The following is a 15326-nucleotide window of genomic DNA, read 5'->3' as shown; positions in this document are numbered from 1 at the left end:
AGTTGTTTATCCAAATGGTTAATCGATGACGTCATAATGTTAAGGTAAACGATGAGGACTGTCTCCTTTCATCGTCAAAGTAGCGTGTGATCTTTCGAATAGGTTAATGGTTTATCTACTGATTGGCTGACAACAACACCAGCCACATACAGACACGTACGCCCCTACGTGTACCATGGCACGTTTACATTTGGCTGCTGTAAGGTAGAGTGCTTTTCATTTGACACGTCAGGTCCAGTGCAGAAAGTTAATTCTGCAAAAGGAGTTTCTAAGAAATATCTAGACACTGTTGATAATTGCTGTTAAAGTGAAAATATATATCACTTTTGATGTTTTAAATGTCATTGTCCCGAAAGGGGTACGTTGTCTTAAGACAACGGTTTAGCTCGTTAAGACAGCACATTGTGTGTAGTAAGCAATGCTATTGATGAAATATGAATTAACAATAGCATCGTGTCATGACACGATGCATGCTGTTGATGACTAGTGGAAGACTGGACTGTGCATTGTACATAGTTTAGAGAGTACGTAGAACAAAAAACTGTACATAATTCGAAAGTTATAGAGATAAATGACGTGTGGAATATTCATAGGGGATAGTTCAAATGCCAGCCCCTATAGGGGTAGGGATGGGGTAGAGGTTTCTTGTCTCAGCACAGGTTTCGTGTTTATTTTCATGATATTTGTTGCCCATAAAGATTAATACTACCGACCTCTAGTGTCTTGGTCTAATCTTAGCACTGATTTTGTAAAGATTACTTTTTTCAAACGTACTTTTATAAAATTATAGCAACAACAAACCTGTGCTTAGACCAAGACACCTCTACCCCCATCCCCATCCTTGGGAAGGACATGTGAACTATCCCTTATGGGATATTTTGTGAAAGTACGTCAGACTGCTTGAGCCAGTAACTCTCTAAGTTCGTGGGTAACATTTATCTTTACAACAATGTGAAGAACATTAGAATGGTTATTGCCGATGTTTAAGCCTAACTTACAATGTGATGCGCAAACGGGGATTTCATTAGTTCTAAGTATGGCATTTGGGACCAATTAACTCACAGTAAGCATGTAACGGTCGATTACCCGAATAAGCTCATTTTTGCAAAGTGTATCGGTTAAAGGTATACTGTCACCTGTTCCAATTTTGCCATAGTTACCATGGAAAGAGAAAATCTAAACCAATCACAGATTTTAAGCACAAATACTTGATTAAGCAGCTCTATCTGTCGATGTTGTAAGGCAAAGTGTCTTTTGGGCAAAGACTCTCAGATTGTTTTTAATTCTGTATTTTTAAAAGCTCTTTTAGTGTTTTCATTTTTTTTGTATTGTTGGTGATGCGAGCGTTAGCTGTTTACTGTCTTGTTATTTTTTACATTTGAGCAAGTACTCGAAATAAAGATTATTATTATTATTATTATTATTTAAGCGGGTGGCCGCTTTATGAAAAGAGCGCCCTCACATGGGCATTTTGAATACCAAGGAACGCCGCTTTGACCATACATGGGCATATTTAGATTACCGGTGACTGTATACCTTTAACACTGTTCCGAGTATGCAAATCAATTTACCATGAGTCATTATCAATGCAGAATATTCATCGGCCTAGACACTTACCATTATGTAGATCAGAGATTACGAAGATGTCGATTTCTAAAAACCAATTGTTTACATTTCACATTGCTTCTATTAGATTCAGATTGCGTCGGCGGTGTTTGATGGGTGTGGGCTGTTATCTCTCAATATCACAATGAAATGGCATGACAGAATTTTCTTCAGATATGCTATGTTTGCATGTGCTTGTGTCAAACAACATGCTGCTAACGGTTGTACAATGATGTTATATTTGTTATGATTAGCATAACATAACAGTATAATATATATATATATATATATATATATATATATATATATGTATGTATAAGGTCTATAGTCAATCAGAATAAACTATCCCTAACCATTTGGCAGCATATAATTTTTATCTTTGTCAAACTGTGAACTCGTTGACTATTGTGTTGCTTAGCCCATGGTTACCCGCTTTCCATATTTTGTGTAAGTTGAGTGACTTAAAACCATGGTTTAAATTTAGGCCCTATAGTGGCAAGAGAGACTATGTGCAATGGTTGTGAATTCGCAAGGTCTGAAAATAATCAGCTAGTAAGTTAACGCCGGAGTTTGTAGATGTTGCTTTAATAGTCGGGTTCCGAAACCACGCCCAGCGTGACTTTTTAAACACTATATAATCGCCCTGGTGCTCGACCATATCCTCGGTTCCGATTATACCTCGGATTCCGATTTGAGTACATCCCATCGTCGCCGCCGAAATCACTGCTCTGGGTGCTCTCACTCCTTTGGTAAGGCGCCCTCCTTCCGGACATGGCGGAATTCGAGGCCATTGCACCGGAAGTGTACCTGTCCCTGTCCGTGCTGTAGTAATCTGGCCTCGGAGTTCTGTACGCCGAGCTGAATAAGCCTTGATTCTGAGTTGCATTTTGCCAGGTATAGGAACTGCCTCTGCCGAACTGCCAATTAGAATCCGTGTTCGGAATGACCCTTCTTGGGCGGTTACTGTACATGTCACTGTACGTGCTATTTTGTCTAGTAATATACAAAGGTTGTGGGTTAGATCTATTGAAGATGCTGTCTTCATAGTCAGAAATGTTACTCATATTAACTCCATTTTCGTCCTTTGCTTTGCCCTTTTTCTTGTTTTTCTTATCGGTCTCCTTCGGTTTCTTCTTATTGTGTTTGTCCGATTTCTGTTCAGCCCTCTGGTTTGCAACACTACTTCTCCGAAGTGACGGTCCGACTGCGATCGATGTCACTTGTTTCTTTAGGCTGTTTTCTGGTGTGACGTCAAGAGTGTCGTACAGATGTAAGCCTTCTTTTGAGTTTGATTTCTTTGCTGAGTTTAGTTTCCGCCTAACAAGACAAAACCATTAAGACTAGCGTCAGCGTTCGTTACGGATTTGACCCTAATATGGCAGGGGTAAACATAAGAAATGAAAATGTTGGACCTTCCCAGTATCTATGACGTAATCTGCAGGAGCGAAGTATCGAAATAATCTACTACATGTACACTCATTCTGATAAATCTATTGTCCAACACTTCAGTTTTTTGAATGTGGATATTTAGAAGAAATCAGTTACCGGATTAAGCCTAATGCTCTTAAAAAGATGTACGTTTCAGGTAAAATAACCCCCAAAATTAGTGTAGGTATAGGTCAGAGGAATTTTATTTTTTATTTTTATTTTTGTTGATTGAGAAGCATAAAATACGGTGATATTTAGTGAATTACTCGAATTTCTTTTGAAAATGCGTTTTTCTAGGGTACGTCAGGTTACCGGAAACACACAATGTTTCTTTATTTGGCCAAATATCTAAGAGAAACTCAACAGAACAACGCAATTTCAGTGGAATATTCGATGATTTCGATCGCAATTTGAGGAGAATGTCATATAAGATAGGAGTAGCCAACCTGCCAATTTTGAGAAGAAGTAGCAATGTTTCCATTTAATATTGTACGTTTTCCTGGCAAAGATGAAAACGTATAGTTCAAAGTGACAGACAGACGAGGATGTTTATGATTAAATATTCCATTACTTACCAACGATAATAACGATAAACAATAATACTAGTTATTGTCGTCAAAACAACTGCACCAATTACTGCAGCGATGGTGATTATCTCATCTGTGTGGGGAGAGAGAGAGAGAGAGAGAGAGAGAGAGAGAGAGAGAGAGAGAGAGAGAGAGAGAGAGAGAGAGAGAGAAGAGAGAAAGGAGAGAGAGAGAGAGAGAGAGAGAGAGAGAGAGAGAGAGAGAGAGAGAGAGAGAGAGAGAGAGAACAAAGTAGGAGAAAGTGATTAGTAAGGACCAGATGTAATCACAGGGTAATATGGATCGAAAGACAAGGAGACGACGGTGAGCAATGAAGACAGCGACAAAAACAAACAAAACAAAGCAAAACGAAACATGACAGAGAAGGTTAAACACAGGGATTTGATCATAACTCAAGTATATATAGACCGTCACTTTACTGTACGACCAATCTGATTTCGCATAATCACATTTATCTGATAATGACATCCTTGAGTTTGCACTGACTGTATGCAGAACGTTTCATTTGCATGCATGTAAAAATCTATAGATGTAAAGATCAAGCAACAGCTCACATGTTCCGCCTCGCTCATGGTGAAACATACAGGTAAACATAGAATCGACAAACAAACAAACAATACACATACAAACGAACGAACAAACAAACAACAAAAAAACAAAAAAAACAAACAAACAAATAAATAATAAATAAATAAATAAAACAAATAAATAAATAAATAAACATACTGATGTCTAAACCGCCGTCATCTTCATCTTGTTCTGAAAGTAAAATAATCGCAGTCATTCTGTCACGCTTTGGCATTCATGAATGAAACGATGAAGCAATTAAGGTAAAGTAGTTTTATATTAATGATTGAAACAATGGCATTGTTTGCCAGATGGTTGTACATTACATGTCACAATTTTACTAGAAAAGCTATTGTTGTTGTCCGAAATTAATTTGACAAGTTCTCATAGATTTTCAAGATTTTACGACAAGAATTAGGTCCTTCGGCCGAACAACAAATTCTCTGCCAATTAAATGAGCTCGTAACATCCCCAAAAAGTTACAGCCTTTGTGAAAGCCTAAATATTGCAAAATGCAATGATTGGCACTTTGTAGTTATTGGTCGCATAAGGAACACGTTACAGTTAATTTGAATAACCTCTAACTTACACCAATTATCGCCAACAGTGTTCTCGAGACACATTTCTTGTTTTGTTACACTGTTTAAATCACAGACATTCTTTGGAAGGTTGGTAAAACAGATTTGATCTCGCAAATGCCAACCAACTTCACCGCAGATTTTACACAAGGGTAGGAAAAATAATCTTTAAAGCGGTTAATGAAATTTGAAGTTACCTAATCTAAATGTAAACGACGACTACGATATACAATTTATAGCATTTACAAATATCTACGGTTTCATAGAATACTTTGGTACAAAATAGGGATGGACTAAAAATCAAGAGTTCCGACTCTTTCCGAAGCAACTTTAACTTGTTTGTTCATTCTACTTTGTCTCTCTATCATTGTTGATGCATTTGCTTATCTTACCAGTTGATGTCACGACAGTCGGCGTCGCGATGTCGTCACTCTGTGACGTGTGGGGTAACGTCGTAACTGTTGTCGTCTTCATACCCGTCCTAGATTCAGTCTCGGTTGTTTGCTTGGCCGTCGGTGCCACTGTCAGACTTGCCGTGGTTTCAGCTGTCGTAGGCCGCGCTGCAGAGGTGGAGACTTTCTCCGATGTTTGGTCTCGATTTGTCGTAGCGATTACGTCGCTCGTCGCTCCTAAGCTCGTCAGTTCACTGGTAACTGCCTCTGTCTCCGATTTCGACGTTGACTTCTCTGTAGTGATTTGGGTGGTAATTTCTGTCGTAATTTCTGTCGTAATCTGTGTCGTTGTCGGCATGACTGTTAACAAAAACAAACAACAGACGGTTCGTATGTTAACCTACATCTAAACTTGGAACTCCGACTTCCAGTCATGGATATATAGTCAGTAATGGCCAGTAAGCCCGTTGTTCCTTTCTCATAAGACGATAGATCACTGTTATGGTCATTAGATTCAAACTTGCTTTGAATCTACACCTTGGCCCAAAATGCGCACTACTCAAGGTCAGTTTTCGATTTCTTCCACTGTACAAAGTTTTGATGTTAAGATGAGTATATCAAGACATCAGTTTATAAAATCGATAAGACAATAGCTGTTACAAGACTGCAGGATTGTGTAAAAGTTTCTTTACTATACTGTCACTTAGCGCTTCACAGTTTAAGTATGAAATGTAATCACTGAAGAGATAAGACCAGACTCGATTAGCTTTTAGGTACTTTTCTAGTTCCAAAATTGTCATTGAAGCTGTAAAATTTACAAATGGTTGTAAAGAATGAATGATTGAACAATGTGACTATGTCTGTTTTCAATGCACACTCCTGGAACACACATAATTTTTTTTTTACATGCAAAACTATTTCATTCATGAAGTTGAACAAAGGTACTCATCTTTGGGTAGATATCTATGACGAAGACATTACATGAAATAGTATCTTCTAAATAATAGTGTTTACCACAATCAAAGTTTGATAACGTTCATTATGTACATAGATACATAGATACATACATAGATACATAGATACATAGATAAATACATACATACATACATAGATACATATATACAAAACATACATACATACATACATACATACATACATACATACATACATACATACATACATACATACATACATACATACATACATACATACATACATACATACATACATACATACATACATACATACATGAAAGACAGTAATGGACAGACAGATTACCACACGTTGCTCTATCGTTGCTTGGAGATAAATATAATTTTACCACCGTGACTGCATAATTATCGATCATGTTTCATGTGAAGTTCTCTGTTCTGTAAAACTAGACCTTCGATTTAACGCCATTAAACGCCCCTTATTAAATTTCCCACTTACCTGTGGTCGTCGGAAGGCATGGCTCTGTGCAGTTCATTCCAGGGGGACAAGGCAGACAAAACTCTGGAATTATTCCGCATGATGTGCAAGTGAGCGTCTTGATGTCTGTTTCATTTGAGCTGATTGTTCTTTTCGAAGGGAAGCAATGGTCCCCATCGCCGAAAGTTCCGATGACCTGCATACAGAAATGTTATAAATTAAGACGAGTGAAATATACGGCTATAATTCGGTTTAGTCACAGGTCAAGTGTGGTCCACCTACTAAAAGAAGCGCGTTGGTTGATAAATAAATAAATAAATAAATTACATTTGAATATTTGATGCTGAAGAATGTGCGTGTGGACATGCAAAACTAAGTGACCTTTGACACGAATCTTCCAAGAGGAGGCGCACTTTCGCCCACGTTCAACGATGAAACACAATTTGTAGACACTGAAGAACAAACAGTGAGCAAACGAACAAAACCGTGTCATTTTTTGGGATCTAAGTAAATTTACTACTAGTTTAGTAAGATGTTGGAACAGCATTTAATTGTTTATTGTATTTATTTTTGTTAGTTGTAATCACAAGATAATGAGAATATTAGACTTGTATTTCTGAAAATATTAGTGAAGATGTACAACACAGAAAATGCTAGTATTTAAAATGTTGATTTGGATATATTTCAGACAAACTGTCACGTTATGTGGGTTGTTTGAAAATTTGCAACCCCTTTGTCTTCGAACGAATGAAATATACGTATAAAAATGAAAGTCATTGATTTGTCTTGCTCAATATTTCTAGCTGTCTCTACGAACGCTACCAAACGCTGCCGAACGAGGCCGAGGGACGCAGGTACTGTCTCACTCGGCTATACGCAACAGATGACCCGTGCTGACACCAGGTCACTTTAGATTTATAGCAAAGCTCGAGTGTCCAGCTGCAAGATTGGTCAACTACCTAAGGGACTGGATAGAAATTACTGGCGGGGGGGGGGGGGCAAAGGTCGGTGTTTTTTTGGATGGGTCGCTATTTTTCGCCCAAGAATTTTTGAAGGGTTATGAAATTCACGCATGCCCAGGGGCAGGGTTACCATTTTTGTGCAAATATCAGAAGCCAAGATGCGGCCGATATAGTACTTCGTCCATAAATATTAAATCATAACAAAGAGAGTCTGTCGGGCAAGTTATTTACAATTTTCTTTTGCAAAACAAGTTATATCTGTATCACCGAAAATTGATTCACTACACGTGGAAGTCTACGACGAAATTGTGAATATTGTTTTTGATATAAAAATTGCAATATCTGTTCATTTATAGACATTGTATAACTGATATAAATGCACCTGATTAGAAAAGGTTGGTTACAAGAGCATATGTGTACCAGAAATTTGGTTTTGGAATTCCATCGAAAATGTTGATTCACTATACATGGGAGTCTATGAGAAAACTATGAATATTTGTTACTGTGCTAAACTACTAGATCTGCCAAATCTGTGCTTTTATAGGTATTGGACGATTGATACAGAGAAAGACCTTGATCGGAATAGGGTGCTTCAAGGTGCAGGTGTGAACTTGAACAGCAAATATGATATTGGAATTTCACACAAAACTATCACCCCTCCTGGTTGTCTAGGGGTAAACTATTAAACATTTGTCCGATAAAACTTGCTATATCTTTGCATTATGGATAAATGTTGTTCAATAGTGACTCATAGGCTGTAATAAGTTTCTTGACAAACAATGGTGCTCTCTGTACAATTATAAGCCAAACTATAACACAGCTACTCTCCGTTTTGATTTAGAGAAGCCAATTGTACTGCAAGTTGTTGGAACTCAAGAATTATTTATTGTGAAATGAATAAATATTTTGTCATCAAATTACTTAAAACCTTGCATAAAAGTGATTGTTTGTAAAGATTAAAAAGCATTAGCTGAAAGTTCAAAGTCCAAATGAGAAATTATATTATTTATATGGCAGGGGGAGGGTCGGAGTGACTTTTTTCGCGCAGCATCATTTTGAAAAACACCTCCCTCTGTAATTTCTGTCCAGTCCTTAGCAAGTTCCAACACGAGCAAAGTTCAGGGTTGCTCTATTGTTGCTGATGTAACATTTACAAAAAAGATAATTTATCTTTTTACACGACATAAGTTTGGCCAAATGAATACTTAATCGTGTGAAACAAACTCTTTGTTGTCCCTGGGCCCCTTGGTTTGTCCTTGATCTCGAAATTGATTAGCGCCAAGGCTGTGGAGTTCAGCAACACGGAAATATAATCAGACAACACGACAGCATTTCATTTTGAAAGAATAGGCCTAAGATGTTTATCTTTCTAAGGAATTCGGACTTTGTAAACAGCGGTCTATCACGTCACGTGCGTTTCTAATAAGTACGTATAGAATTTGTAACGAGGGTAGTACTATTAGTTTAACCTAAATCCTCTCGAGCACAAGAAAGGATTACAAATACAAAACTGAACAGTGACAGCTGACCTGTTGCGGTTACTAAGACACTCAATGACAAAAAAATCAGACGAAGACTAAACAATTAACTTAAAAAGTTATTTATTTAAAAACCGTTGAAAGGTGTTATCGGTAAAGAGTTTGTGTTCAAATTTATTCCATTGAACTACTCCTTGGTGCATAAACGTTTTCTGAAATAAGACCATTTTTGCGGCTTTTGGAAGTTCCAATTTATTCATCACAACTTCTTTATCTGATGAACATAAGTACAGGCAGAGTGTCATGCAAAAACCTGCACATGTAGACCATGATTTTTACCAAAGAAAACTATTCAGAGTCGATTCCTTGGACTAAAGATGAATTTGAAAACCACAGACCTGATCTAGTAACACAATTGGACGTTAGTCATCGTGTATTTAAAGTATAGACACAAAACGCTGTGAGGTCGCTCAATGTATCGCACCCCACCCTCTATTCAGTCAACTCAAAAAGAACACAAGAATGCATCATGGGAAATCAGTTGCCCATCGAAGTATAACTCTACATGATTCAACAATCAGAAAATTCAGTGTTGAGCAAGAAAAAGAATGTTCAGTTAATCGAAAGTTATATGCAACAGGATTCCTCGATTGCGAACTTTTTGGATATAGTAAAGGCGTGATATTCAAAGGTTGACAGTGGACGTACTGTGGGCCATTACACGCGTTGCCTAAGTTTTAAGGTTCGTGACAAAGGAACAATCGTGCAAAGAATTGTACACCCACACGCACAAAGTCGTAATGTAATGATATTCTGCTAAAAATTGACTACGAGGTCTCAATGGCTTCAACCAACCAACCAGGTAGATTTGGTTTGGTGGGAAGGTCGGAAAGTTATAGGTCAGTAAACAGTACAGTATTTCAAGTTTCAATACAGAAAGTGGCCTTTGACCTCTCCATACATTCCCGTGAACGATGCTATTGTTCTCTGTGCATTTCTAGCTTTGCTGGGCTGTTCATTGTTTCGGGTGATAAGCAGCAGTGGACGTCCCAAAGCACTATGACCCAAATAATTCTCACGAAATGCAAATACTGGGCCGCTCGCCTTGTCCACCTGTAAGTTTACAGTTGAGTCGAGCCATATTTTGTGTCATATCCAATATCGAAATCAGTTTTATGATCACAAGGTAAACAACGGGTCCTCAGAACCTTATCATGACGGCGATGCATAGTTTGTGATTAGCCAATCGGGTCACCTACACCAGCATTAAATATTGTTGCCGGTCAGAGGGCATATAAATGCTGTAAATCTTTATCGCCATTTGGTCGAAATCTATCGAGTAGATTGTGTTTGTAAACAGGTGCAGCTTAAACTTAAACTTTGAGAATATAGATGTGATGAAATTCATATTTCGCGACATATCGTAAAACGTAGTCATCTTATGTGCTTGTGTTATGTATGTATGTATGTATTTATGTATGTATGTATGTATGTATGTATGTATGTATGTATGTATGTATGTATTAGTTTGTTTCCATATCTGTGTGTCTGTCTCTGTCTGTCTATGTCTGTCTGTCTGTCTGTCTGTCTATCTGTCTGTCTGTCTGTCTGTCTGTCTGTCTGTCTGTCTGTCTGTCTGTCTGTCTGTCTGTCCGTGTCTGTCTCTCTGTGCGTGGAGGTACTATGGTCTGTCTTGTAAATGAATCAATCTCCCTGTCCGCAAATCCGTCAGTCTACATTTGTATATATTTCCTGTACCTAAAAATCTATCCATCTATCTATCTCTGTCTTCTGGGAACAACTACAAATTATATTTTCAAGGCTAATACTTTCCACTTTGATTTCGCTGATGTAAACAGCATAAGACTAATTACTATAATGGAAACACGGTGACAGTTTTACCCATTTACAAACACGGGGACAGTTTTACCTATTTGCAAACACGGTGACAGTTAAAGCTATTTACAAACACGGTGACAGTTAAAGCTATTTACAAACACGGTGACAGTTATAGCTATTTACAAACACGGTGACAGTTAAAGCTATTTACAAACACGGTGACAGTTAAAGCTGTTTACAAACACGGTGACATTAAAGCTATTTACAAACACGGTGACAGTTAAAGCTATTTACAAACACGGTGACAGTTAAAGCTATTTACAAACACGGTGACAGTTATAGCTATTTACAAACACGGTGACAGTTAAAGCTATTTACAAACACGGTGACAGTTAAAGCTATTTACAAACACGGTGACATTACAGCTATTTACAACACGGTGACAGTTAAAGCTATTTACAAACACGGTGACAGTTACAGCTATTTACAAACACGGTGACAGTTTTACCTATTTACAAACACGGTGACAGTTAAAGCTATTTACAAACACGGTGACAGTTATAGCTATTTACAAACACGGTGACAGTTAAAGCTATTTACAAACACGTGACATTAAAGCTATTTACAAACACGGTGACAGTTAAAGCTATTTACAAACACGGTGACAGTTTTAGCTATTTACAAACACGGTGACAGTTAAAGCTATTTACAAACACGGTGACAGTTAAAGCTATTTACAAACACGGTGACAGTTTTACCTATTTACAAACACGGTGACAGTTAAAGCTATTTACAAACACGGTGACAGTTAAAGCTATTTACAAACACGGTGACAGTTAAAGCTATTTACAAACACGGTGACAGTTACAGCTATTTACAAACACGGTGACAGTTACAGCTATTTACAAACACGGTGACAGTTACAGCTTTTTACAGCTATTTACAAACACGGTGACAGTTACAGCTATTTACAAACACGGTGACAGTTACAGCTATTCACAAACACGGTGACAGTTACAGCTATTTACAAACACGGTGACAGTTACAGCTATTTACAAACACGGTGACAGTTACAGCTATTTACAAACACGGTGACAGTTATAGCTATTTACAAACACGGTGACAGTTACAGCTATTTACAAACACGGTGACAGTTATAGCTATTTACAAACACGGTGACAGTTACAGCTATTTACAAACACGGTGACAGTTATAGCTATTTACAACACGGTGACAGTTACAGCTATTTACAAACACGGTGACAGTTAAAGCTATTTACAAACACGGTGACAGTTAAAGCTATTTACAAACACGGTGACAGTTTTACCTATTTACAAACACGGTGACAGTTAAAGCTATTTACAAACACGGTGACAGTTAAAGCTATTTACAAACACGGTGACAGTTTTACCTATTTACAAACACGGTGACAGTTAAAGCTATTAACAAACACGGTGACAGTTAAAGCTATTTACAAACACGGTGACAGTTAAAGCTATTTACAAACACGGTGACAGTTAAAGCTATTTACAAACACGGTGACAGTTAAAGCTATTTACAAACACGGTGACAGTTATAGCTATTTACAAACACGGTGACAGTTACAGCTATTTACAAACACGGTGACAGTTACAGCTATTTACAAACACGGTGACAGTTACAGCTTTTTACAGCTATTTACAAACACGGTGACAGTTACAGCTATTTACAAACACGGTGACAGTTACAGCTATTTACAAACACGGTGACAGTTACAGCTATTTACAAACACGGTGACAGTTACAGCTATTTACAAACACGGTGACAGTTACAGCTATTTACAAACACGGTGACAGTTAAAACGTTTTACAAACACGGTGACAGAGCTATTTACAAACACGGTGACAGTTAAAGTTATTTACAAACACGGTGACAGTTACAGCTATTTACAAACACCGTGACAGTTACAGCTATTTACAAACACGGTGACAGTTATAGCTATTGTCTTTGTAAAATATTAACCATTCTGATTAGCACAATGGGTGCGTGTCTATCTGTTTGCTTTAACGCCCACGTTATGTCTTGCCCCTTGAATTCAGTAACTTAAAAGTTATCGTAAAATTCTATTTGTTCCTGAACTAAAACCACATTTCTATAGTCAGCCAAGTGTTCATTGATAGAATCTGTTGATGTTAAACGAGTTTCCAATCACCAGTATAAACAATTATTACAGGAAGAGTTCAAAGGTCAAACTTGAACTTTGACTATTAAAAGCTAGTTTCTTTTCACTGTGGTGAGTTTGAGTACATAAGAGAGGAAGCGTCGTATTTTTTTCGCTGGGGAGAATAAAGGAATAGCGTTTAAATTGCACAATATTATGGCAGATTTTCGGGACAATAAAGGTTAAAATATCCGGCGGTGTAGCCTTATAGGTCTGTACAAATGACGAACTGGGTGTGACAGAAATCTACCGATGGGGACACAGGGTACGAGCGGTTGAGCCCTATTTTTGAAAACAAGGGTGTGTTGGAATTAGTAGTGAGCTTTGTGAGAAAGAGTTATACACTGGGAATAGAAAAGTCAGACGGAGGTCAAGGACCATCAGACAATAAGGTATAACCAAACAGCCTGGGACACTAAACGTTCAAAACTAGAGGCTACAGCTGAACAAGGTGAACTAACGCCAGAGCCGGGAAAGGCATGCCACCATGGAAAAGGAAGTGAGAGGAAGGTAAAGTGACAGATGATGAACATGGATACAGGTTAAAGACCAGAAGAATTGCAGTCGCTCTGATGGAGTTCCGAACAAGAGAACAGATCTAGTTATAAAGGGTCAACTATGGAAAAACCAGTATCATGAGAGACTCACACCTACAGAGAAACAAATAAACCTGTTCAAGGGAAATATTTATTCCCAATTCCAAATAAAGTGTCATCATTTTATAAGAACCCGGCAAAGTAAACAGCGACACTCCATACCTGGTCGCAAACCATGGTCACAGGGAATATAAGCTTATTCTCGATCACACATGTACAAATCCACAGATCTGTTCATTATGAAAGACAATGGTTTGCGAATGCAATCAAAATCTTTGACAATATCAATAAAATTACTTTTTTTTCGGCGTCAAAATAGACCCGTTCACGAGGGGTAGAGTTATCTGACTTGGCTATGTTTGTTCTGAAACCATTCAAGTGTCCATAATGAAGCTCTCGAATTCGAGACAAATGTTTTTTTTTTATTGCCTGTGTATGTATATAGGTCAGAAGTCGTCTGGTCGGAGAGTGTAAGGGCTAGGGCGTGAGACTCTTACAACGGACAATAGACGGACAATAAACACCACGAAACGACGACCATTTGAAGTGAATTACTGTTATATAGGATGTCATTCGAGATACTCTCTGAACCATTTTGAAGGATCCATGCATAGGTTTCGTAGAAACGCAGTCATCGTTACCCAACGACAATCTTTTGCCACCGTTTACATTTGAACCCGGAAACATTAAGAAGTGATATATAGGGAGGTCGTCACATTGACTTTTTGTTTCAAGCACATGAACATCAGCCAATGGCCAACACTCAAAACTATGATGAATGCATGGAATATTAAGTAAAACTATTCTTACCGATATCAGTGACTGCAATAGAATCACGACCGTCATAAAGCGTAGGAGGGCACAGGTCCGTCCTCTGTTCAACAGCAACATCGTCGTCGCGGTTGTGGTGGACGCTTTTTGAAGACACAGTCGACTACAAAACACTATCTACGTATGGTCTTCACTTTGGCGAAACTCAATGTCTCGCCAAGTGTCCGTTTCGACTAAAGCGTTGTACAGTAGCTCGACAAGCCTTACACGGAAGTATTTGCGTTTTAATTCACAGTGTTAGCTGTAGAAACGCAGCTGTGGTCAACCCGCCAGAGGGCGCAGTTTTCATGACATCATTTATCATATATTTGGCTCCTGTACATTAACCTTTGTGTTGTTATTCTGCGCTGTCTTGTTACACGATAATATTTTCTTGTTCAATCCTGTTTTATCGATTACAGGTACAGTCACAGCTAGCATAGATGGAATACTATTAATCATGAATCCCATTGGCAACTACCCTGCAACATACCTATTTCCCCAAGTACCTTTGAGTGAGTGATTTCTAAAAGGTTGCGGCAGATATTCTCATAACAAATCCATTTATCAGATTAAAATTCCAACGGTCAAAGGTGAAAATGGAATGCGCAGTCATAGCAGGCAGGCACAAGAATCGTCTTAACACAACATGTTTACCTAAAAAAGTTTCTTTTGATCATATTATTCTTTGTGGCGAGAGAGAGAGAGAGAGAGAGAGAGAGAGAGAGAGAGAGAGAGAGAGAGAGAGAGAGAGAGAGAGAGAGAGAGAGAGAGAGAGAGAGAGAGAGAGATTATTTCTAATCATTCTAGTAGCCTAGGTCTCAAGTCAATTACGAGAGAACATATCCGTTCACATCGTCTTATCAATGTAAAT

The 15326-nt window shown here is 38.1% G+C and overlaps 1 protein-coding gene across 1 annotated transcript; it reads right to left on the bottom strand.

The window, feature by feature from the left end:
* Positions 1 to 2207: 2207 nt before the first annotated feature.
* Positions 2208 to 14738, bottom strand: LOC139133111 (uncharacterized). Its single transcript, XM_070699531.1, has 6 exons — positions 14453 to 14738; positions 6589 to 6763; positions 5158 to 5517; positions 4347 to 4379; positions 3609 to 3693; positions 2208 to 2922 (listed from the first exon to the last, which is right to left on the bottom strand). The coding sequence occupies exons 1-6, from the start codon at positions 14531 to 14533 to the stop codon at positions 2229 to 2231; spliced, it is 1428 nt and encodes a 475-aa protein (XP_070555632.1). The 5' UTR covers positions 14534 to 14738; the 3' UTR covers positions 2208 to 2228.
* Positions 14739 to 15326: the final 588 nt, after the last annotated feature.

Source organism: Ptychodera flava, chromosome 5 (assembly GCF_041260155.1).
Source record: "Ptychodera flava strain L36383 chromosome 5, AS_Pfla_20210202, whole genome shotgun sequence".
NCBI lineage: Eukaryota > Metazoa > Hemichordata > Enteropneusta > Ptychoderidae > Ptychodera > Ptychodera flava.
Note: the sequence above shows the minus strand (reverse complement) of the source record. Positions and strands in the feature narration are given on the sequence as shown.